We start from the raw sequence: 24,718 nt of genomic DNA, 5'->3' as shown, positions 1-24,718 counted from the left end.
ATACATACACATCTGTGTATACATGCCAAAAAGTAAAACCAAGCTGGAGGGATAAACACCAAACTTTTAGCAGAGGTGACTCTGGGATAAATAATTGGGATTAGAGAAAAGGGCAGGCAGAGAGGAAGCATTTTAGGGTTTTTCCCCTATTACCTTTTCTATATTCTTCAAATTCTTAATTATGAGAATATATGTTCATATACATATAACTTGTGTAATATTTAAACCTAGCATGTTTTAGAGAATGAGTTGGATCCTCATAGGCAGGGACTGAGCTGTGTCAGCACATACTTTTTACTCCTTTTTTTAAACAACGCTAGCACGCCGCCTAGAGAAGGCGATGGCACCCCACTCCAGTATGCTTGCCTGGAACATCCCATGGACGGAGGAGCCTGGTAGGCTGCAGTCCATGGGGTCGCGAAGAGTCGGACACGACTGAGCGACTTCACTTGCACTTTTCACTTTCATGCATTGGAGAAGGAAATGGCAACCCACTCCAGCGTTCTTGCCTGGAGAATCCCAGGGACGGGTGAGCCGTAGGCTGCCGTCTATGGGGTCACGCAGAGTCGGACACCACTGAAGCGACTTAGCAGCAGCAGCAGCACAGTGCCAGCTCATTTGGGATCAGGACGCACGAGTGAGTCTGTAGCAGGTGGGGTGTTCAGAGCTGAGAAGCTCACCTGCATTTAGATGAGAGCCCTTCATAACTTCTTCTCCTTCCAGCACAGTGGACATGATGACTCTGTAGCCACGGTCTGTGACAGAGAAGCAGTGGGTGGAGACACACGGTCTAGGGCCAGGAGCCCGAGGGGTTCGGGTTGACGGGCTCAAGTTACCCTTGGTTCCTGCGCCTTTGCCCTGAGTGCTGGCGGAGCCAGACTTTGTGAAGTGCACAGCCGGCCCGCGGCCAACAGATGGTGAGATGGCTCCTGTGTCTTTCAGGCCGCACACCTGGTCCCTGGCTCCACGCCGAGGCAGGCGGGCAGAGCTCTGACGACATCAAAGGCAGAAACGCTCAGGTAACAGAGCTCTCTGGTCCCTGAGTGTAAAACCGGGAAACCTCCTCACGAAGCACACAGTTGTGGAGGTTTGCTTTCCCCTTCATGTTAATAGCTTCATGTTTTACCTGGGGGACGAAGCCACATGGGCACCTGTGTTTCCAGCTGGGGTGGACCCAGTGGTGAACCACTCATAATTTCAAAACCTGAAGAGTGAAAGAGGGCTTCTCTGGAATCATTAGAAGCTACTTTGGCATGTGGGACCCCTGGGAATCCCTCTGCAACCATCACCCTGTTCACTGCCATCATCCTTCCCTCGTTACCCGGATCTGAGAAGCATGAAGAGAAAAACTCTGTAACATGCATAAAACATAACTCAATATTCTCTGTCATCTATAGAGTACCTGGTTTCTTACCACCACCACCCCCCCAGGGTGGGGCCGGGTTTCCACCATCAACATTGTCATTTAACTTGACCAATTTAGCCTCAAAATTCAAGTGCTGATGGCTAGGGGAAAGCTGGGGGGAGGGGGAAGCAGAGAGCTGCCCGTGTAAGACAGTCTTTGAAGAAACACCCTCATGCTCGCACAAGGCAACCTGAACACAGCATGTGTTTTCTAACCTGGGCGGAGATGACGCTTCTCCCGGCACAGGACAGGGTCTCATCTTTAAAGGCCCTTTGTTTCTTTGAAAACAGGGATTCTCGTCCCCTCCTGGCCTCCAGTTTCACAGCTATGTGGCAAAAGGGCAGGACCCACAGGTTAGGTTGGAACCTGAAGGACAGGGATGTGAGAAGGAATGAACTAGGTTCCTGGAAGCTGGGGGAGGTGAAGGTTCCTTGAAGGAGGACAAGCACCCTCCTCCCCTTCTCACCACAGCTGATCCAATTTTGAGAACTGCAGTAAACATTCTCAGATGATTGTAGGTTTAAAACTGGGTGGGTGTATGATTGTAGTTCAGAGAAGGATATATACAGAGAAAAAAAAAGATGGAAGAATATACACAAAGTTGTTAACAGGCATTCACTCTGCCAGCTTATGACTGAATTTGACTTATTAGTGCATTTATGCAATTTCTGAATTTTCTGCAATAAATGCATTACTCCCGTGATCAGAAAAATATGGTAATAATCAAAATAATAGTCCCTACATTACACAACTTTTTATAGTTTAGAGAAGTTACATATGCTATTTCATTGGATCCTTTTTAGCAACTCTGTGATATAAGCTGGAGAGATTTATCTTTAATGCCTTTTTTTCATATGAGAAAACCAAGCTCCGAGGGGTTAAGGAACTCACCTGAGGTCACACATACAGACCTCTGACTCCTTGTCCAGTGCTCCTTCCACTGCGCCTCACTGCTTCTTTCCCTGGCAGGTCAGAATTGCCAGGACAGGAGTCACACTCACCTTCAGACGTTATAAGCATGATGGAACATTCCATACTGTCCAGTCCCTAACCTCATGGCAGGCACACATCTGAATCCCCTGAGCCCACAAAGTCTAGTCAAGGATGGACTGTAGTCTGTCTTGGGCATCCCATAGTCAAGAAGGTCTTTATGTCTAGGTGGAACCATGTTAATTCATTTTTCACTTCAGTGAGGCAAAAAGCAATTGCCCAGAGAAATCACGGGGTTTCAGACATGGTGAACAGAGCCCCAGGGGTGCTCTTCTTTTATGGGCCAGAGCCCACGTGATCCATGCAAGGCTGGGAGCCCTAAACAGGAAATCTGAAAGCCTGGGGCCCTTTCTCTCTTTTTCATTGCCTTGTCTTGAGATCGCCACCAAGGTCTTCACTTTTCTTGAGCTTCCCATCAAGCGGTCTGCTGGTACTTGGTCCCTAAAATGTTTTTTATGACATTCGGTCCCCACCTGAAACAAGCTACACTTTCCTTTTCCACCCACAACCCGCTGGGTGAAGACCAGCACCTTGCATATGATGGAACCATCAGACCCTGGCAGCCTTGCAGGCATGAGGGAAAGCCAGTCCTGGGGATGGTTCATCTACCTCTGACCCCACCTGGTAACACTGTTGTGTTTCCACAGTTAGCGCTTAAGACGCTCCGGTGAGAAGATGGATGAAGCCAATGTCCTGTGAGCCACCTGGAGGTCCATATGGCAGGGTGGGCGTCCTCAGGAGAACGTCAGACCTCACTATTCTCAAGTCGTAATTCAGCTGACACACAGGCTCTTAATGGAGCGTTTATTTATTGTAAATACGTGTTTTGCACAGGCTTTAAATCAGTATTATAGTCAACTATTATTTGAATAATTTAAAACACACACACATTATTTCTCCATTTTTTAAAGTGCACCTTGGCACAGGTGACAGCCTTGTCCCACCGCACAGTGTCCATTCCATGACCGTAAATACGTCTGCAGGCTGGCCCTCCCTAGACTCGGAACTGTTTTTAGACGATCCCTTAGTTTCCCAAAGTCATAGTATCCACAACAGCTTCTTATTGGCATGATTTTTCTAGTCTCATCACACAAACTGCAAAATCAAACCAGGTAATGCCTTATGAATGACGCGGCTTCCCGAGAGTAGCGTGTCCCTCACCCAGATGCTGCCACATGGCCCCTCCTGCTCCCATCCTGCAGTACAAGGATTCTTTTGCTGCCTCATGTAAATATAACGCAGATCAAAGCCAAGAGTGGCCTCAGTCCCTCCAAGGCTGACCACAGGGCCCCTTGTGTAACTGAACAGTCCTGCAGGTAGCCAACGCTCTTACTGTTTACACTGCCCCTCGTGCCCACGTTTCTGCAATGGTCCTTCCTGTCCCGCTGAGCCCCCATCCTGGCAGCCAGGGTGAGGTGAGCTGAAGGAGATTTCAGTATGTTCCCTGCAAATTAGAAACCTACATAAGTCATCATTAATTCTGTCTCAGAAATGTTTTCTTTTTCCTCCCCTGAGTGCAGGGTTTATCATGGAAAGCATGACATGAAAAAGTATAGACTAAAACATATTCTGAAATACCTGCCTCAAATATCATGTCCCCCGCCCACCCTTAGGGAACCTGGATCCACCCATCAGGTAAACCTTAGCACCTTTCTGAGCTGGTCTGAGAGTCCCCCAGTCCCTGTGGTGGCACCCCTCTAGAGAGGAAAAGTATATGAGTTCAGCTAGCCCTGAATATGGATGGGTCAGGACTGGCTGTGACCTGTGGCTGCTCCTCTCATGCCCTTTTTCTGGGGCTGGCAAGGGAATGAAAGTGTGTTTTTGCTTGCTGCCTGACCTCATCCTTGGAGGAAAAGCTGTGACTGAGGAAGGAGAGAAAAATAGAAAAAAGCAGACTGACCCCTCATCTGTGCTCAAAATAGCTGCAGATTAAAGGAAATCCGGGAGAGGTGGAAAGAAAACAGTGAAAAATGTTTCCTCTGAAACAGCCCACTCATACCCTCACATCTTGAGGATGTAATGCCCAGAATACGCCATGCGCAGAAGGCAGACTGTTAGTGGGGTTTTGGCAAACATGTGACCGCATCCACCACCTCCTGTCTGGAATGGAGACTGACCCTGAGATGGTGTCCACCATCATTGTGTACTCTTCTCATTCCAAACAGAAGCCACTGAGCAATGTCAAGTTCCCTCCCCTGGGGAATAAATCACGCCAAACTATAACAGCTAAATCAGTGACAAAGAAGCTTTTGCAGGTCATCAGCTGTGCGTATAGCTGATCTGTCTTATTGGTTCTGCAAGCTTTCGAAAAGGTCAGAACTTTTTTTATATAACACTATCCACTCCACCTCTCTCCCAGTTGTACAAAATAATTACAAGGGTTTTTTAACAATCATGATTAAGAAGGCGCTAGACCAAAGCCGTTCCACCTTCGGAGTAGACTGCCTGCTCCGATGAGGTGTTTACATCCTGATGTTCTGCACCACTGGGATAGAAATTCAAAATAAAACTATTCAAGGTCAGAGGGAAGAAATGTGCAGAAACCAAAAATTGCCATTAGGGAAAAATCTCAGGAATCTGGCATCACATCTCTCCTCCAGACCCAGCACTGAATTCCTGCCCTTTGAACTCTTGCGGCAGGACAAATACTTCACCTCTGGACCACAAACTCAAACAGAGTGCCCCTCCCATCCTCGAGGAATCTCCCCAGCGCTGTGGTCTGTGACTCTCCCAGTGTTTCCCGTGTATTTTATATTTATTGATCTTCCCTCTGCAGATTCATTTCTTTGTATTAATAAACTTTAATAAGTGGGAATGCTTCCAGTTGTTTACTTGTTAAAGCTGATTGACGGTCGCCGGCACCAATCTAAGCCAACCATCTTTAAGGATTAGAAGGGCTCAGACAGGATACTGACACAGGACCCAGCACTTGCTGTAACATTCTGGGTTAGAAATGGAGCCTTTCTTTTTGGAGGTAAACTATACCTAAACTAAACTACAGAATGTTTTCCTGATTTTTGTAGCTAATTAAACGAATAGGTGTTTGAGAAAACCAAGCAAGGGAAAAATTCAAATGTATTTTGTAACAAGTAGATAACACTATACTTATTCACTTTTATGAATATCAAACATGCTTACAAATTCTGCTAAATTGTGTTGAAATGGAGCAGCTTTCAACTTGAAGTGCACTTAGCACCACCCCCTCAGCTTAGCAAATGCCTTAAAACATCTGTGTGGAGCAGTCTCATCGCCATCTCCATTATAGTGTCTCCCGGTGCCCTCTTTGGAACCTGGTACAGGGGACATAAGGTTTGCCTGATAGGTATGTTGGCTTCAGGGAAACATGGATCTGAATCTTGATTCTGCATCTTACAAGTTTAGGAAGTAACAAGTTTAACCAGTCTATGCCTCAGTTTCCTCATCTGTAATATAGGGGCATAAATATGTCCTTAAGTGTATAGTGGTGAAGATGGACTAACATAACACCTGGGCAAGCCTTTAACCCTCAGGTCACAACAGACCCAGGTATCAGTGCACACAGCCACACACACACACAAACATACACACTGCAGGGTACGAGCAGTTTGCTTATTACACATTCAGTCTCACACTCAGCTTTCACTGGCTGTGTCCCAGGCATTCCAATCAGATGTTCACTGAGCTGCTCAGATTCCTAGCTCTGCTGTTGGATAACAAGGAGACAGCAGTAATTACAATTCATAGATGCTCCTGAAATAAATCTCATCTAGAAACTAATTTCAAAGTTAACTGCTACACACTTTGCATCTGAATTAGTTAAGGACCTGACTTGTTTTATCTGCTGTCTTTATTAGCAGAGGCACAGATAAGCTCTCACATAACCAAAAGGGCCCATCTGAGTGCAGAAGAAAAGCAATGGCCCAAGATAACTGACCAAATGGATGATGAACTTTAAAGCCATTGACTGTGGAGGAAGGGGAAGTGGCCATAGTTCCAGGCAACTGGAAGTTCTGGGTAGAAGAGGTGGTGCCTAGAAGGAGAAGGGGAGCAACTTAATGGGAAGGGCTGTGGACTCCAGAAGCAAGTTCCAGGTTCTCAGACCATGCCCCCGGAGGCCTGGCATCCTTCACGAACCTGTTACGAACTGAACTGCATCCTCCAAAACTTCCCATGCTCAACTCCTAACTCCATACCTCAGAAAGCAACCTTACTTACGAATAGAGTTGTTGCAGATACAAGTTCAGATGAGGTCCTACTGAAGTATGATGGACCTTTAATCCAATGTGACTAGTATCCTTATAAAAAGGAGAAATTTGGACACAGACATATACACAGTGAGGATGCTGTATGAAGTCAGATTAGGGTGATGCTTCTACAAGTCAAGAAATGCTGAAGATTGCCAGCAAACCACCAGAAGGTAGGGGAGAGGTGTGGACAGGTTCTCCCTCACAACCCTCAGAAGGAACCAACTCTGCCAACACCTTGATCTTGGACTTCTAGCCTCCAGACTGTGAGATAATAAACAGCCACCCAGTTGGTGGTCCTTTATTATGGCAGCCCTAGCAAACTAATACACACTCTGTTACCCTGGAACTTTGCAGGAGTTTATGTTGATGGAAAAAGAGCTGAGAATAAAAATAGAGTCAACAGTTCCTTGTCATATAAATGGGGTCGTCATTTACTCTGACCTTGACATAGGTCATTTGTTGCCACTGACTAAGTCCTGTTTTCAAGAACAAGACATTCAGCTGCATTTCCCTGTCACATGGAGACAGAATTATTGAAGGAACCTGGCATTTCCAGGTCACAAGGGTGGGAAGAGCTGGTTTCTTTCTTAAGTGGCATCCTTTCCTCTAACGGAGCTTCTATGGCTTTAAAATAAAGACACTTGGCATAGACGGCACCAGCCATTCTGATGATTTTTTTTAATTTGGTAAAATACCCATTAACATAAAATTTACCATTTTAGTAATTTTTAAGTGTACAGTTCAGTCATGTTAAGCAAATTCAGTATGTTGTGTGACCAGTCTCCAGAACTCTTTTATCATCTTGCAAACCTTAAACTCAGTACCCCTTAAACAAAGACTCCCCATTTCCCTTCCCAGCCCTCCAGCACCTGGCAACCACCATTCTACTTTCAGGCTCTATGAGATTGACTACTCTTGGTAATTCATAAAAGTGGAATCAGATAATATTTGACTTTTTTTGAGAGTGACTTATTTCATTTAACATAATGTCCTCAAGGCTCATCTATGTTGTAGCATGTGTCAAGAGTTTCCTTCCTTTATAAGGCTGAATATCCCATTGCTTGGCTATATGTATCATTGATTCATTCATTGATGGATACTTGGCTTGCTTCCACTTTCTGGTTATTACGACTAATGCTAGTATGAATACAGGTGTAAAAAAAATCTCTTTGAGATATTCCACCTTCAACTCTTTTGAGTATATACTCAAAAATAAAATTGTTGGCTTATATGGCTTAATTCTTTTTAATTTTTTGAGAAACCTCCATATTGTTTTCCATATCAGCTGTACCATTTTATATCCCCATCAACAGTGCAGAGGGTTACAATTTCTCCACATCCTTACCGACACTAATTTTCTGTTTTCTTGATAACCATCCTGATGGGTGGGAGGTGGTATGTCACGGTTTTGTGTTTATTTTAAAGAGTGAGTTTATCCACGAAATGGATAAATGAAGAAAACGCTTAACTGATTGGGTTTGCCAAAGATTCCAGGCATAAAATATCTCCCCTTTCATACATTTTCTATGTTGTGGCCAATGCTCGCATTTATTAATGAAACACAAGATAGAAGAGGCCCTGGGACATTAATTTCAGTACTTTTTTATTGTATGTTTGATGTATTTAGAGACAATTCCAAGGGCAAGCACTGGATGGGAAAGTTATCTGGTTTGTAGATATTTGTACAAAAGGCTATTAAGACGACACAGTCGGTTCCCACTGCAGGAAACAGCAAGGTTCTCCTTTTCTATTATTCCCTGCCCCTACAATTTTCCAGCTCGCACATTCAACTCCTCACGACATGACTGCAAACATATACGTATTCATTCCCACCAGAAATCCGCACGGGACATCTTGGGACGTTCGGATTCGATCAGATAAAGCACGTTTGACACAAACCACAGGAGACGAGCTGGGACTTAAGACCACGTGGAATGAAAGGCCACAACCACAGGGAAGCACAGGCAGTGCTGGGCGGGGCGACCTGCCGCCCCGCCCCCATCCGCCCCGGCCCCGCCCCGCCTCGGGAAAGCTCAGCTGAAGACCTTCCCCAGAGATGACTGGACTTCTCCTCAGAGAAGAATGCAGTCGGCGGTTTTTTAACAGATACTCTGGCCCCACCTAGCTTTCCTGCTGGGCTGGGCAGAACTGTGTAACAACTGGACCCGCTTGGGATAACAGCAGGGCGCAAAGGAGTTTGCCTCATTGATAATTATTTTTTACACCTAATAATCCATCCCAAAGTGAAGGAACTTCACTGCTAATATCTAATAGGCACACACTTGCTCTGTTAGCTTATAAGAATGACTCTTTCTAATAATAACGCTGTCTTATGTTACTGGGCACTAAAGAATCAACGTAATTTCAAATATGCCCTTATTCTACTTAAAATTCCAGACCATCTCCAAGGATGAAGGAGTAGTACTTCTGCTTTGCTAATTTACTTTTACTGGAGCTTCTGCTCCTCCTTAGTTAGAGTGGTAGATCCCATCTACTAGCCAAGACTAACTAGCTTATGTTTGGTTATGGGGTGTGAGAACAGGGGAGAGAGTCTGTCCTTCAAGGCCACGTCTTCTTTCTGCACAAGGTGTGTAATGGATACACAAATGGTATTTTAGGAAGCTATTTACACACTGACCTTTAAACATTAATTTTCATAGTTCACCTTGCATATATTCGTTTTCCCTTTAGAAAATCAATCCCTGGTCAAGAAATTATCCACGTAATGATAAGCATTTTTCAAAAACAGAGTCTGTTAGGAGCGTTTAAAAACAGAGTCTGTTAGGAGCATTTAAAAACAAACATCTCCCTCAGCAAGTGTCCTCAAAATCCAACTGCATATTTCAAACTGTTACTGTCACTAGAAGTGAACATCCACATCAGCAGATTCTTTGCTCTCTTCTTGTCTTTCCCCACGCATCCCAACGCACAAAGAATCTGTCTACTGCTATTATTCAAGCTTTAACTGTACACCTCTGTACAAGTCTAAGCAAAGCATCCCAGCCTCTAACTTCTGCCAGGAAAGGGCTGACCCGCCCTCTAGTGGTAAGACATTGGCATCACAATTGTGATAATAGCGTTAACCCACACAACTCTTCGTTATAGTTGGCCTTTTTCTGGGTTACTGGACTAAGGTCAATGTCCTTCACAGAAGTGGTCATTGTTTCCCATTGCACAATGGCTGGGTAGTGGCAGAAGGCTGGTGGGTTATCCGTGACCTTTGCTTGGCCCATAATAATGAAAGCTGGGCCTGTGGGTAATTTATTCTCACTAGACTTCTTTTGCTCAAACCCCTAATCACCTTGGGTACCTCAGACATGCCAGGTCTGATGAACTGTTTCTATGACAGGGGAAGGAGAGACCATGTGGTAGAATTTTATAGTGGCTTTTTGCATCATCTTGTTTTAAATAACCACTCCGCAGGTGGGTTTGGGAGGGGATGAGGTGCCTGTGTCATCCTCAAGCCTTGCCCTTCTCCACTCAACAGCTGTAGACAGACGCTCTCAGAATGGACATGCCACCTAAGAGGAGACTCTAAGCTCTCACTGAAAGCTCAGGCCAAACCCAGACAAAATTCAGCAACCACAAACTGCTGTGAACGATCGCTGTTAGTTTTTTCAGCTCAAATATTGCTCCCATGTCTCATCACTCACAGTGATTTTACATACAGAATTTTCAAAACTTCTGGGCAAAAAACTCACAGTGCTCTTATGCCTACACCCTTAGAGGGGAGCTAGTAGAAAAAAAGGTTTGTTCCAGTAACACCTGTGACCCTCAGTGTCTACATCTGTGTCTGGGGCCCAATTCCTCTACAGCTCTCGTGGCATATGATACATTGCAGCTGGAAAACGAGTCTAACTGGAAGTCACTTCCAAGACTGCTGATACTCATAGTATTTCCATTTGCAAATACCTATCACCAGTGAAGGTGATTAGGCCCAGATGGTACAGGTCAGGCTGGAGAAATGAAGCCGCAGCCCTCCCACCCATCACTATATTAACATGTACACCTCTCCTCCTCATCTCTGCCTCTGTCCATGTCAACAGTGGTTGAGAGTTTCAATAGCTGGAGGTAAGACCCCTGCCACCACCACCACCTGCCCACTTCAGCTACTAGCCTGAAAGTGGCTACCGGGCCATGTGGGGCGTGAAGAATAAAGGGAAAGATCAGGGCAAGCAGGTGCTTTCTCCACAGCTTTGTGGGCTGTAACAGGGTTGGACAGGAAGGGCGGGGGTGGGACTGTCCCCTGGAGCGAAATGCTTCTCCATCCATCTGTCGCCTTCCTGCCCTCCATCTTCCCCGTGCTGAGCCCATCTGGTCTTCTTCACATGCTCTCCTGAGCTCTGCTGGTAAGTTAGATCCTTCATGCGCCCACAACACGGGAAACAAATCAGTTTAATTAAAGTCTCTGCTGAGATAATGGGGTGGCTGCTCCTATTCCAGCTACTTTAACTGGAATCTAAACAGCCAAAAGTTTCTCCTTTTCCTTCCTTCATTAGCTGAGAAATTTGCAGCTTTGTGGGGTGGAACTCTGCCACAGGGCCATTTAATTAATTCTAAGCTAGATGGCAGTAACTAGGCCCAGAATCATTTCAAGACACGAGCGCATCTACGCGGCAGGTGAGTGGCAGGGACAGCCCCTTGCCTTGTAGGAGAGCCACTCCCTGATCACGAGTGTTACCTGTGCAGCCACCCCTGAATCCCTAGGGGGATGGGGGGGCGGGGTGGGAAGGTTCCAGCTCACACAGAAGGTGGAAGCCATCTGTGTGGATCCACCACACACAAGCACAGTGCACAGGTTCTTTCGGATAAAGAGAATCTAGGTGGAGCTGTGCCTGGAGCCAGCAGAGCCCCCTTCATCCCTTCCCACTTGTTTTGCATCTCAGAAGACACAGCTGGGGGCATTCTGCGTTACTGGCCAGCGCTCAGTGTCTCAGTGGAAGCCTCCCTCGGGCACACACACACAAGAGCTCAGGGCCAGACAAACGCCTTTTGTCAACCTGAAAGAAACCGCTACTGAAAGAGTAAGACTTCAAGAGATTTTGCCTTTCCCGCTAACTCGGCGCCATGGAGCCTGTCCTTCATGGCTTTGATGGACTCTAGTCCTCCCAAGAAAAGGCTAATGTGTCCATTGTCACTGAAATACAATAATAGTAGCTTAAACTCCACAATCAGTCATACGATCAGACAACAGGCAAGGGGATACACATTACACTGCAGAAGGAGGGGATCTACGCTGCAGAAGAAGGGGGCGGCGTTGTGAGGTTCAAGGCAGAACACAAGGGGACTGTGACTTTGACGCATCTGAACTTTCTCATTTTACTCGGACAGGAGAGTGGTTTGTTTTGCTGGTAATTTAGTAAGGTGGGAAATTTTAAATAAGAAGGGGAAAGGGAACGCTTACTTCACTTAAAGAACTTAATCTCCGTGTCCACACAGTCATAGAAGAGATCCCCCACTTCGGTGGGGTCCAGGGGGTCACTGCTGGTCAGGATTTCCTCCATGGCTTCCAGGCCTTGCTTCTCTAGTTCCAGCATCGTCTTCCTCAGCTTCTGACCTTGCTCCTGAGAAGGACAAAAAGAGTCGAGGCCACTGGAGTGGATGCTGAAAGCCCCCTGAGGGCCCTCCCCCACTCCATTCAGTGGGCTTCCTGCGGGACTGCCATGGGGTGCTTCTAAAGTCACGATGTGGTGATGTCACTGCTCCGCCCGGAATACTTACAAAGAGTTCCCGCTGCACTCAGGATGCAATCCAGACTCCCGAGTGACAGTGGGAAAGGCCCTCTACAGCCCACAAGGCTCCTGCTTGTCTCACATCCTGCCTTGCCTCCTGCATCTCCTTTCTGGGCAGCCAGACTGAATTAGCTGCCTTCCTCCAACCCATGATACTCCTTCTTGCCACTGCACAGGCCACCCTGCTCCCTACCAACACTTGGTCGGCTCGTGCCCACCTTCAGAATGCCCTTCCTCTGGGCTCCCCCATCCAATGCCTTTCCTTCTGCCATGGCTGTTCTCTTCCTGTCTCGTGATGGTCTGTCTACTTGCCTGTGTCTCCTGTTAGACCACAATCACCCAGGGAGTAAGAACTAGGTTGATCTCTATGTTCCTCCGTGGGACAGAGGAGGCACTCTCAACAATGCCTTTTGAATGAATAAATGGATCCGTGAGTGGCATGTCTATCCCCAATTTACTGTTTCTTCTGAAGGGGTGACATCTCTTCTTCCAAGTGAGAGTCACTCATTCACACTGGATGACAGTGAGAAGCTTTCATTTGTCCAGTTACTCCCAGAACAGAGAAACGGATGTCACCATTCATCCACCATCTCCCAGTGCTGCCTTAACTCAAACCAATGGTCATTTCCAAATTTCAAAGTCCACCCAGCCTCATCTATCTCATCTCTTGGAAATTTTGTGTAGGATGCCTCAGAACACACGGGCCTTCCTACCCCTGCCTTCATTTGCCAAATAACCAGAAAACTGTGCATCAGGGAGTGACATTTTCCCCCTATTCGGGTTTACTGTCATCCACCTAAAACATGCACCATCAGCAATCAGGGCAGGCAGCCCTGGCAGAGCTAGTGCAGTGTAGTGGCAGCATTCCGGTTCCAGGGACACATCTGGCAGGTAGCACAAATATCAAATAACTGTGCGACTTCTACATGTCAGGATGGTCATTTCTGGGGCACAGAAGAGCAAGGTCGAGAAACAGTGAGACTACCCTTCTCAGAGATGCTTTCTGAACTCCCTTGGATTTACTGTTGATGTTGTCCTTCTTTATATCCTTCTTAGAAAGCCCACGGTACCAGATGTAAGAGAATAAGCTTACCCAGTCCATGCAAAATGTGTGCACCAATTCCCTATAAGAGATCCCTCTTTTCAAGACAAAATGGAACTTTACAAGTTGTTAATAAATGCCTGGGAAGTAGATGAGCATCTAACAATTATGTTCCTTCCTTCTGTGTCAGCAAAATAGAAGCCTGGGGGGACTTCCCTGGTGGTCCAGTGGTTGAGAATCCCCCTCCCAGTGCAGGGGACGCAGGTTCAATCCCTCGTCAGGGAACTAAGATCCCACATGTCATGGGGCAACTAAGCCCATGTGCCACAACTACTGAGCCTGCACTCCAGAGCCCACATTCCACAACTAGAGAGAACTGTGCAGTGAAGACCAGCCAAAATTGCTTAAAAACATATAGGCTTGGATTTTACTTGAAAGCCTTTCACTAACGGCTGCTATGGGCATATGTTGAATATTTCTCTTGTTTGAACCGATGTAACTTTATAAACCAAAGTTTTGGGTGGAGGAGGGAGGGTTGCACTTTGAAGAAGAACTATTTTACAACTGACAATGTAAAAACTTTTTATGTGAAAAAAATATACAAAACTTAAAATTTACGATTTTAACCATTTTTAAGCATACAGTTCAGTGGCATAAATACATTCACAGTTATGCAACCATCACCACCAACCATCTCCAGGGATTTTTTTGAAGAATCACTTAAAAAAAAAAAAAAAAAACTATGATTCTGTCTTTAAAGTGCTGCCATAATACAACTTTTTACCTCCAAAAGTATACAAAGAATTTCTGACCACAGAAAACCAGTTCTCCCAACTAGTACTGCACATTTCTGTTATTCCCAGATGGACAGTAAGTAAAAGAGGGATATTCTTAGGCCACTGCATTTTGAACAACATCAAAAGTGGAGGCTTGCTTTCTCTGGGTTTCAAGAGGCTGGCTGGAACAATTACCACCAGCATTCTAGCGAGGGCCTCGGGAGCCTGGGTTTCTGGAAGCAGACTAGCTGGAGAGGAGGAAAATGATGAGCTTGTTATCCGCTTTCCGGTCTCCTTCCTGGTGACCTCACCCGCGCCCAAGCCCCCACTCAGGCTCACCTCGTCACTCTCCAGGACAGCACGGGCCCATTCGTGTGCCTTGTACAGCTCGTGCCGGCGGTCTGGCTTCTCCTGGAACCGAGGCTCCTTTTTGGCAGGGTCGTCGTCCCCAAAACAGGGAGACTGTGCTTTGGGGACGAGTTTTACATCATCGACAAAGATGAAAGGCTTGAATATGGACCTGGAGAGAAAGGAGAGAGCTTCAGCCAAACCAGGTTCAGGGCCTGAGGAGGGCAGACACTCCTGGTTCAGCTCACAGCGGGTGGCAGGCAGGCACCTCCCGAGAGAGAGCACCAACTGCATATTTTAGTGACTATTTTAATAAAACTAGCTACCGATTATAAGTTGCAAAGTGTTCTATTTACAGCGAGGAGACATCGACACAGACTGGCTTTGTTCTGGGAAGGCCATTTGAGAGCTTCTTTCAGTTCCATGAACACACACAGTGCTTTGAGGAAGGGTGCAATGGGCCACCGATGTGAGTTAGTCTTTCGCCACCATGGTCCACGGAACGAGGCCCCCTGGAAAGGCAGGGTCTGAGACCTCATCTTTTTTTTTTTTAGGTTCTACCTTATTTGAAAATGTTTGGAATATCTCTGACAGACTCAAGGAGCGCACAGATGAAGACAGATGACCAAAACAGAACCCCAGGGGCCCCAGAGAGGGCACGCCATAGAAAACAGAAGTCTGGTTGTGTGAGAGGGCAGCCGAGGGCATAGTAGGCGGCTGAAGCAAGAGCTCTTTGATTCGGCTCTTTTGGCACAAGGGGTATAACTTTGGGGACATGACTCTGTATGCAAGTGCCCATGTGTGTGTGCACATGTATGCGTGTGTATACCTGTGCATACCTAGGCACAAGCAACACACCCCTCCAGATGTGCACACACCCCGAAACAGCTGGGTGGGGGTCTGTGGCAACCACAGCTGCCTAAAACAGCAGGGAGAGAGCTTTACTGTCCCAGCTCTGCACCCAGAAAGAACACAGCTTGATCAAAGCAGTGTTCTGGGGGAGCACAGGCACCTCTGGGCCCCAAGGGTGGCCTGTGTTCAATCACACCACAGGGGCACCTGCAAAAGCAATCAAGAGATAATGAGACACACCCACACGCAAGTGTATGTCTTCGATTGGGGATATTCTCCATCCTCTTAACTTGGTGCACCTTGACCCACTCTGTGCCTCCAATGGGTGAGAAGTGAGCTGGGAAGTTGAATTCCTGAGCCCCAAGGTCCCTGGGCTATATCCAGTGTGCCACTCATTTTCACATACATCACCATCTGCAAAGCACTGGGAACGCATGACCCTTGCACCCAAACTGTGTCCTTGGACTTGAGCATCAGTATCACTCTCAGGCCCCACCCCCATCCTGCTGACTAGAACCTGCTTGTTAATGTCCCCAGGAGACTGATGACATCCAGGTCTAAGGAGCATGACCAGAGACAACAGTAACCAGTAGCGAACCCTCAGATTAGTTCCCTGAGGTAATCAAGGGAAAAGGACTCAGGTGAGAGAAAGACCGTGATCACAGCATGAAAGATCCGGCTCATGTTAATTTCATTTGACTACTGAAAGCAGCTGCACCCTAAGCTTGTGAAGTGGGTGAAAATGAGTTTAGTTGCTCAGTCGTGTCCGACTCTTTGCGACCCCATGGACTGTATCCTGCCAGGCTTCTCTGTCCATGGGATTCTGCACACAAGAATACTGGAGAGGGTTGCCATGCCCTTCTCCAGGGAATCTTCCTGACCCAGGGATCAAACCTGAGTCTCCTGCATTGCAGGCAGATTCTTCACTGTCTGAGCCACCAGGGAAAGGGGTGGGGCTGGTTAAGTGCTGTTCTCTGCAGGTGATGCAGACACATACAGGAAACTGGCTCTGTCCACCAAGAAGTACGAAGCATAGGCACGTGGGCTGGACCTAATTCCACAAGGCTAAGTCCTCCCAAATTCCTTCCCTCCCTGAGATACCAGGAGCTCCCTTTACAGAGGGAACACTCACTACCACTTGCTACTGCCTCCTGAAAATGCAGCGCTTCTCTTCCCTCCTCCTGAATGTCAAGTGGGTGACTGCTGAAAGTGTAAGAAAATAATGCAAAATTTTTAAATGTCTATAGAATTTTGATCCCATGGAGTTGAGCTCTCCAACTGGTCATTTGGTTGAGGGCATTCTGAGGGTTTACTGGAAGAGGATAATGGTGGAGAGGGACAGAAAAGGCAGTGGTAAGGGAGAGTCCAGCAGAGAGACATCTAGAACTAACTGCTTCCGGGCCCCTCTGGTCTCAGACAACACAGCAGTCTCACAGCAGGCAAGCACCCTACCCTTCCGGGCCTGACAGAACTCGGGGTTTCCTGAAAAGTCAGTGCGCACACACCGTCTTCTAGCAGACTGGAAGCCTCCTGCAGCCTCCTTGGCATGCACTGAGATCTCCTGAGAGACTCTGCAGCCCAGAGCCTGCATAGTTCACACCTCCTCCCTAGGCCTGGCGTCGCACAGAGAGGGTGAGAGCCAGGGCTTCCATGGGCTTGAGCTTGAACTTGGCGGTAAGGCTGGGGCAGGCTCAACCATGGAGAGTCAGAGGATTGGCAATGTCCAGCAGAGCTGCTGAGCCTGGGCTGCCAACGAGACCCCTTGGGACAAGGGTTCTCCCACTTCACACTGGCCCCAGGCCACACAGACGATGCTCACTTCTGTATCCCATACAATCCCCTGAAAGGAACCTCTCTTCTCCACCTCTCCAAAGTCCCAGTGAGAGTAATGTTTCATAGGCAAGCCTGTCATTTAATTTCTGGAACTCGGTGCTTTACTTACTATGCGGCTCAGGACCATCCTGAAACTGGCCCCATGGGGAGAACCATGGTACCGGATCCTCCTGAGCAACTGTCCAGGTCTGCCTGCCTCACCACAGCAGGGCCGGGAATTAGGCTGGACTCCACATGCAGGTCTGTGTCCCCTCTTGACCTCTGACCAGCTGTGGGGTCCATCATTTTCCTCTCTGTCTCTCAATGGGCTGAAATGATCTCTCCCTTTCAGCTGCTAAAGCTATTGTGCTATTTCTCTTTCTACGTCATGAGGCTCATGAACCTGTGCTTTCAAGAAGTTCACGGTAAGCACAGTTGTGGTCTTCTGCACCCAATACACAAGATAACAGCAGAGTTAAAAAAAAAAAAAAAGTCAAAACCCCCTGCCTGATGGAACCTCAAGCCAGTCCACACTCACTGGCATGTGGAGGTTAGTTTAACATCACTGAGAAAGTGTCTGGTGGCATCTGTAAGACAGAGGGACTATATGTTTATCCCTTCTATCCATCCATTTTAACTTTAAAAATAAGTAAGTTAATAATATGAGGTTTCTAGAATATTCTAAAGCAGCCAAAGTCCTCCAAGAATTTTTTCCCCAAAGTCTATAAGGAACCCAGCATCCTCAGCTGCTAAAAACATGAAGTATATGTTCATCAGGTAGTTGTCTCACCTGGTCGTGTTAACTCTTTATGACCCCATGGGCTGTAGCCTGCCTGGCTCCTCTGTCCATGGGATTTTCCAGGTAAGAATACTGGAGTGGGGTGTCATTTCCTCCTCCAGGGGATCTTTCTGACCCAAAGACTGAACCTGTGTCTCCTGCATTGGCAGCCGGATTATTTTACCATCAAATGGTTAAAGGGAGATTCTTTTTTGAGATTGAATAAATAAAATTATTGCCATAATAAACCACAATAATATACCAGAATGTGGGAATTATCTATAATTCCATCCTGATCACTTACATCTATAGATCCAGAAAAGGGCAATGTGGAAAACTCAATGGTTTCCAAATGTTTTGATTTCTTACCAAACATTACAGAAAATCACATTAAAAATACAAGTAAGTGAGAAGATACTCTGACATTTTCCCAAAAGTGAACCTCAGATGGTAGCTTCTTAAATGACACTTGAATGAATGTATGTTCAGAGAGATGAAATGACTTGATCAAGGCCATATATCCAGCCAGCAGCAAAGCTGAACTGCCATGTGGGTCATGACCACCCCTCCCAGCACACCCAGCCATGGTGGGGCCCAGTTCATCACTCATACTGAGGACCCCAAGAGCAGTTCATGGCTGATTCTGACACAGAACTCTAGTATGACTGGCCAGCTCACATTTCTTACTTCAAACAGGGCTGTGTTCTTACCAATGATGCAGAAACTCCCAGAGTGATGGGCTTAACTTCTGCCCCAGAGTCCCTGGTGGATCTGCTCGCACAAAAACAGCAGCACAAAGGGCCCTGCTTGGATGCATCTGCTAAACTTTAAACCAATCTGATATGGGCCTGGAAGAACCAGTTTCCCTCAACTGCATGTGTCCCTCTGAATGGTTCATCCATGGGTCATTCCAGCTGGGCTGTGAATCACTTAAATCACATACATAGCTAAAGCCACATATGGCTGAGAGCAGAACCTATTTGTGAAGGGCGTTTCCATTTAGAGGGAAAGAAAACTAGTACCTCTGGAGCCTGGGACACCCTTTGGACTGGATCCAGATACCCTGGGAGGTTTTAAAAAGTCAAAACCGTGGGGTGGGAGAGAGGAAAAAGATACTGCTGGGAGAGTTAGGAATGAAATCAAAGGCAGGGCTATTTTACACAAGGTCCTCAGCTGGGTGTCGTCCATGCAGGCTGTGGCCCTGTATTTACATAAACCACAGTGTCTATAACATTATCTCCAATAATGAAAAGGTTCACTTGTCACTGACATTTGAACTAACCAGATGAGACAGTCTCAATTGATGCAACGTAGACTCTCAAGCCTAGTACCTACGAGAAGAGGAAGCAAACACCACACACTCGCACACATACACACACACACACACACACACACACACACCCTGTATCCCTTGCATCTCTCCAGTTCCCTGCCATAAAGTGGGTCAAAGACCCTCTTTTCCTAGAACTTCCTCCCTATTTTGTTTTCCAGGCTGAATTACATGGCCTAATGCAATTAAAGAAATGGGTTGGGAAATAGCCTACTAATATTTAAAATGGAAACACTTTTAATTCTTTCCTCCACTTGGTTTATCCTCCTGTATCTTGAATATTTGTGTTTTCTCAGATGTGATAGCTTCTAAGTAGTGAAGCAATCAGCCCTAATTCATAGTGTCCGCTGATCTCCACAGTGTGAACACACTCACTGGGGCCCTTCTCAAGCCACCCGTGTGACATTACTGAACACAGGGTTGGGCAGACATGACATCATCAGCTCTCACAAACTCCAGCACAGCAACGGAACCTGGAAATTACACTGTCTCAAAATGCGAAGCTACCTCTCTGCTCTTTCCCTTCCCAATCCTTCATACGGATGAAGCTTTAACAGATACTGGCTTCCACGAAGCAAACGGTTAGAACTGGTGCACTAACGCCGATCAGTGTCACTGTATGGATGATCGAGGCACCAGCTGACTCATCAGAATATATTACATGATGGAATTTGCCCACTCAATAAAATTAAAGTTCTTCTGCATCTCCCTCTATCTCTCAAACTCTGGCTTTTGTATCTGCCTCCAATTCTCAAACTTATATAATACCTGGTACAAATCAGGAGGGAGAGAAAAGAGGGAAGGAGGAAGAAAAAACGGGACTATGAGAACAAGCTATTTTGAGAGAAGGATCTATAATTAATACAGTAAGCAAAGAGCCGAGAAGTGCTGAAGCAGATAGAACAATAGTACGATCATGTCCTTCAGTTTCTAACATTAATTGGGAGGATAAATAACAGTCTTCTTTGATCATAATCTTCTGCAAGGCCACTGCTCCGAAACTATTTCCTGCAAACATCTCTCTAACGTTTGTAGCATTAGCCGAAGCCGGCTAAAATTTCCCTAATTTTATTACCTAAAACCCAAGAGTAGGTAATTATGCTTCCTGCTGACAAAATACAAAATGGTAAGGATGCCTAATTACAAAGAAACATTGAAATGTTGAATAGGAGAAAAAAAAATCTATGACAGTTCTATAGTCACAGTAGGCAATGTAGTTCATTTAACCATAGATGATAAAAATGAATGTCTTCCAGGAAGCCCTTAATAGCCTTTAAGGTCTTCTCAATTAATTTAACCATGAATAATTTTCTTTTAAAATTACTTGAAATTTTCACTTTTAGATATTAGAAAGCTATTTTTCAGCGCATTTTTAGAATTGCACTGGGCTGTGTCCTATAGCCTAGGAAACAGAATGACTTTATCTTCACGTCCTGGCACCACAAAGCTGTCTTCTAAGCACAGCTGGAGCAGGTGTCTGATAAGTCAGGAACCAAGGGGGCTGTTGTGGTCACTCTTCAGTTCAACCCGCTCCTTCAAAAGCTCCTTTCCCAGAAAAACAATGTCTAAAGACCTTGACAGGATGTTCCAGACACATTCTGAAAGCCTACACGTATCCCTGTGGGCCAGCACAGAGTGCTCACAAAAGCCATCAGCAAGCAAGGTCAGCATCCACAAGGGAGAGGAAGGACAAGCCCCAGATCTGATCGACCAAAAAGTGGGGTAGGAGTGGGGTCACAGAACCAGGCATTCCTAATGGGGAGATCAAGTCAAGAGAAAGAAGCCAGAGTCAAACAAGAGGCGTGTCCTGAGAGGCTGCCTGGAATACTGGTGAGTGGGTGAGGCTCCTGGTTAGAGGCCAGCAGAGGGCCCACGCTGGGCTTGGGAGGTACTGGGGGAGTGGGGAGACGGATGGAAACTCAAACTATAGAAGGATGCACAGCTGCAAGGGGTGCCATGCTGGCTCATGCCTCTGTGCCTCTGCACATGCTGTTCCCTCCCACCCAGAATGTCACTCCCACTTTCAGCACCTAACAAACCCCTCCTCTCACGACACCAGTGCTCGAGAGTTCTTCCTCTGTGAAGTTTCGCCTTCACTGCCTCCTTTGTGCCCCTCTTATCTTGTAAACAGTTAGTCTCTAGCACACAATAAGCATAATATTTGGTACACAGCAGGTGCCTAACAAGTGCTTATTGAATGAATAAATGAGTGAATGAAAGACTAAGGATAGTTTATACGGGATTTAATAGGTCCTGCTAGAAAGATCTACTTATATTGGGACAGGGAGGCCAAAGAGTCAGGGAAGGTACTTGGCTTCTCCCCTGAGTCACCTAAGACACAGTCCCTAGCTGGGCACTGCCATTGCCTGTATTCCTGAAACAACAAGAGGAGAGTTAAGTATTTTCAGCTGGAAAGGGAATGAAATCAAACAGCTACAGATTCCGTGGCAGCAGAGTCAAAAGTTTGACACCCGATACTCAAATGATGATCAGCCAATGGAACACGTGAAAAATACCAGAGATCCTACTGGAATGGGCAGTCTTCTAGAGCCCTCCAGGCTGAGGAATCAGACTTACTGGACAGACTCCTAAGCCCACCTTAAAATTCCTGACACAAAAGGTTTGGGTCAAGACATCTGTATTTATCAAAAACTCCCCTCAAGTGATTCTGATCATTTAGAAGTCACGATGGTTGTGTCTAAGTTACCAATGGCATGATCTTGGTGTGCAGGACTGAAAGTTACTGAGAAGGGCTGCTGTCTGCCAGGTAGACCAGAGATAGTCTAAAATAATAGCTAGACCTGTTATGCATTTACTTGGATTATCTCATTTAATCCTCCCAACAAGCATAAAAAAGTACGGTCTGGGATTGTGCCCATTGTATAGGACAGACACAAGCTTAGTGAGGTTAAGGGACTTACTGGCCATTAATACTAAGTGACAGAGGTGGAATTCAACTTCAGGTGGTTTATTCTAGAGGCCACAAGCCCTTTGCTGAGGTGTGTGGGCAGGAAGCAACGCCCTAAAACACAATGTCTTAGAGAAGAGGCCAGTGCCCTTGAAGTGGCTGCAATGTGCCTTGTCTCTGTGCCATTTTGTCCTCTAACTCACAGCCACTGGTGCTTCTGATCAATCTTGAGCTTTCCTGTTATCTCTTCTGTCTCACTGAGTTTTATTTATCTTTGCATCCCTCATATACAGCACAATGCCTGGCCCATAATACATACTAATAAATGTTTGTTGAATTTAAAACAATTTGATTCCATGACTGTGATGAACACTACATGATAAAAGCCAAGAACTTCCCTTTTTCACCTCTCTTGTACTGCACTGGCTATGGTGATATTGAAAAATCTGACTATATGTACAGGGAAGGGCAGGAACTCAGGGTGTGATTACTGGGTGAGCTCTCAGGGGAAGCACAGACTTGGCAGCTGTGTGACTGTCTCAGACAAACCTGGAAGGATCTGGGGTCCCAGTGAAGTAGTGGATGCATGGCGAGCTTCCGTTCTGAGGCAGGACAGACACGACACTGGCTGTGGTGAGGAAAGACTCAGAATCTACGCAGACTCCACTGGCTTTGTCCCGTAGGACATCAATCATAGTCTGCACAGTGATGCTTTCTGTAAAGAAAAAAGAGAGGGAGGAGGCAAGCTGCTAACCAAAATCCATTAGTTATTTCCCTTTTGAGTAACAGAACCCCTGAAATTACAGCTGGGAACAGAACAGCCCTACTTTAGGTGTGGTCACAGGACAGATCTTGACCAATGAGAGGTAAGCAGAAATGACGTGTGTAACTTGCCCGTCACATCCATAAAGAGGAATGCTTGCCCTTCATTCTTTTCCCTCCTTTCCTGCTGGCTGGGAGATGCCAGTGAGTGGACCACAAAACAAAGTCACATGTTGAGGTAAAGTAACCCACCCACCCTGGACTGTCTATATACATTTGGACTAGGAGAGAGAAATAAAGGTGCATTTTTTAAAACCACATTATTTTGGGGTCTTTTTGTTACAGCACTTAGCAATTCCTCAACTAGTACAATATGCAACAGAATGATATTCATAAGAAAGTATACAATCTATGCAGAGCACCAAGCAAGCTCTCTGGTATAATCCTGCTGGTTAGAGTTAATATTATATCTAGGGAATGACCTCTCTACAGTGGTAAATATACACAGAGAAGTCTTTCAAATATCGAGAACCATAAGGACTATTGGCTCTGAGTTCAGATAAAAAGACTAACAAATCTTCCACTACATAGGATTCTGGTTCTTCATTTTCTCCCTCTGTTGGTAATTCATTAAAACAGTATTTTTTCAATCTGTATTCACAAAGATCAAATCAAAGCAACACATGGGAAAAGGTATCTTAAACTTTGCTACCACAACTCATATCCTTTTTGTAAATATCTCCATGGATAACACATTGCACCTAAAAATATTCACGACAAGTCCCCAAGTTCTTCAACTATCCAGGTTCAAACTTCCTCCCTGTCTCATAAATGAATCTACTGATTTAAACCAGGATCTGACAGGTTGATAATGTCTCTTAAAACTCTTTGAATCACTGCCTCTCATTTCCCCCCTTGCATTTTATTTGCTTGGCCATTTCTCCTGAATCTCCCATACTCTGGACTTTTTAAGTTGCACTTTGCAGATGGTGTTATTAATATTCTCCTCCATCCTCTGAATTTCTGGCAAACTAGTAGCTAGATCCAGAAGCTGCATCAGGTCAATGTTTGATATTTTTGGCAGGACTACTTTACAACTGGTATTATATATTATACTTTCACCAAGTCAGATTTTTTCAAATAAAAACTGTAGTTTTTTATAAGATTCTCATTTTTAAATACTTTCTTACCTTTCTACCCAGAATATATTAATAAAGTTTATAGCAAAAGTCCTAAAGTGTTCTTCTAGATTAAGAGTCAGCCAATTTTTTCTTTAAGAACCAGCCAGGGAACAGTTTAGCCTTATGGGCCCTGTAGGCCTTCCCAGATGGCTCAGTGGTAAAGAATCTGCCTGCCAATGCAGGAGACTCATGAGACGCGTGTTCAATCCCTTGGTCAGGAGGATCCCCTAGAAGATGAAACGGTAACCCACTCCAGTGTTCTTGCCTGGAGAATCCCATGGACAGAGGAGCCTGCCAGGCTACAGTCCGTGGGGTCGCAAAGAGTTGGACACGACTGAGCGCACACACACATACACACAAAGACACGGGCCCTATAATCTCTGCTGGACTTGCTGCAACTGCTCAACTCTGCCACACAGCACGGAAGCAGTCATAAACAAGAGGAAAATAAACAGGTGTGGCTGTGTTCCAGTGAAATTTTATTTACAAAACAGGCATCTACCAACAGGTCAACTCCTATTCTAAATCACCAAAGGCTTGACTCACAAAACACATGTCTCACCAGCAAATATAAAA

At 45.9% G+C, this 24,718-nt stretch overlaps 2 protein-coding genes across 7 annotated transcripts in view; one reads left to right on the top strand and one right to left on the bottom strand.

Moving 5' to 3' along the window:
* Window positions 1-7,026, top strand: part of WIPF3 (WAS/WASL interacting protein family member 3) — an 84,845-nt gene extending 77,819 nt beyond the window's left edge. Inside the window, exons 8-9 of one of the 3 annotated variants that reach the window (XM_070787270.1) lie at window positions 943-1,019; window positions 6,229-7,026. In XM_070787270.1, the coding sequence (XP_070643371.1) occupies window positions 943-1,019; window positions 6,229-6,243 (92 nt within the window). In that variant the 3' untranslated portion in view covers window positions 6,244-7,026. Of the gene's footprint in view, window positions 1-942; window positions 1,020-3,042; window positions 5,211-6,228 lie in introns of those variants that run through there. The other 2 variants (XM_019958824.2, XM_070787274.1) reach the window with 2 other exon arrangements.
* Window positions 7,027-8,207: 1,181 nt separating this feature from the next.
* The window catches only part of SCRN1 (secernin 1), a 66,289-nt gene continuing 49,778 nt past the window's right edge, over window positions 8,208-24,718 (bottom strand). For all 4 annotated transcript variants that reach the window (XM_019958827.2, XM_019958826.2, XM_070787275.1 and 1 more), the window contains 3 exons: window positions 22,749-22,914; window positions 14,511-14,691; window positions 8,208-12,185 (listed from right to left, as the gene is read on the bottom strand). In XM_019958827.2, the coding sequence (XP_019814386.2) occupies window positions 12,027-12,185; window positions 14,511-14,691; window positions 22,749-22,914 (506 nt within the window). In that variant the 3' untranslated portion in view covers window positions 8,208-12,026. The remainder of the gene's footprint in view (window positions 12,186-14,510; window positions 14,692-22,748; window positions 22,915-24,718) is intronic.

Source organism: Bos indicus, chromosome 4, assembly GCF_029378745.1.
Source record: "Bos indicus isolate NIAB-ARS_2022 breed Sahiwal x Tharparkar chromosome 4, NIAB-ARS_B.indTharparkar_mat_pri_1.0, whole genome shotgun sequence".
In the NCBI taxonomy this organism is placed as follows: domain Eukaryota; kingdom Metazoa; phylum Chordata; class Mammalia; order Artiodactyla; family Bovidae; genus Bos; species Bos indicus.
Note: the sequence above shows the minus strand (reverse complement) of the source record. Positions and strands in the feature narration are given on the sequence as shown.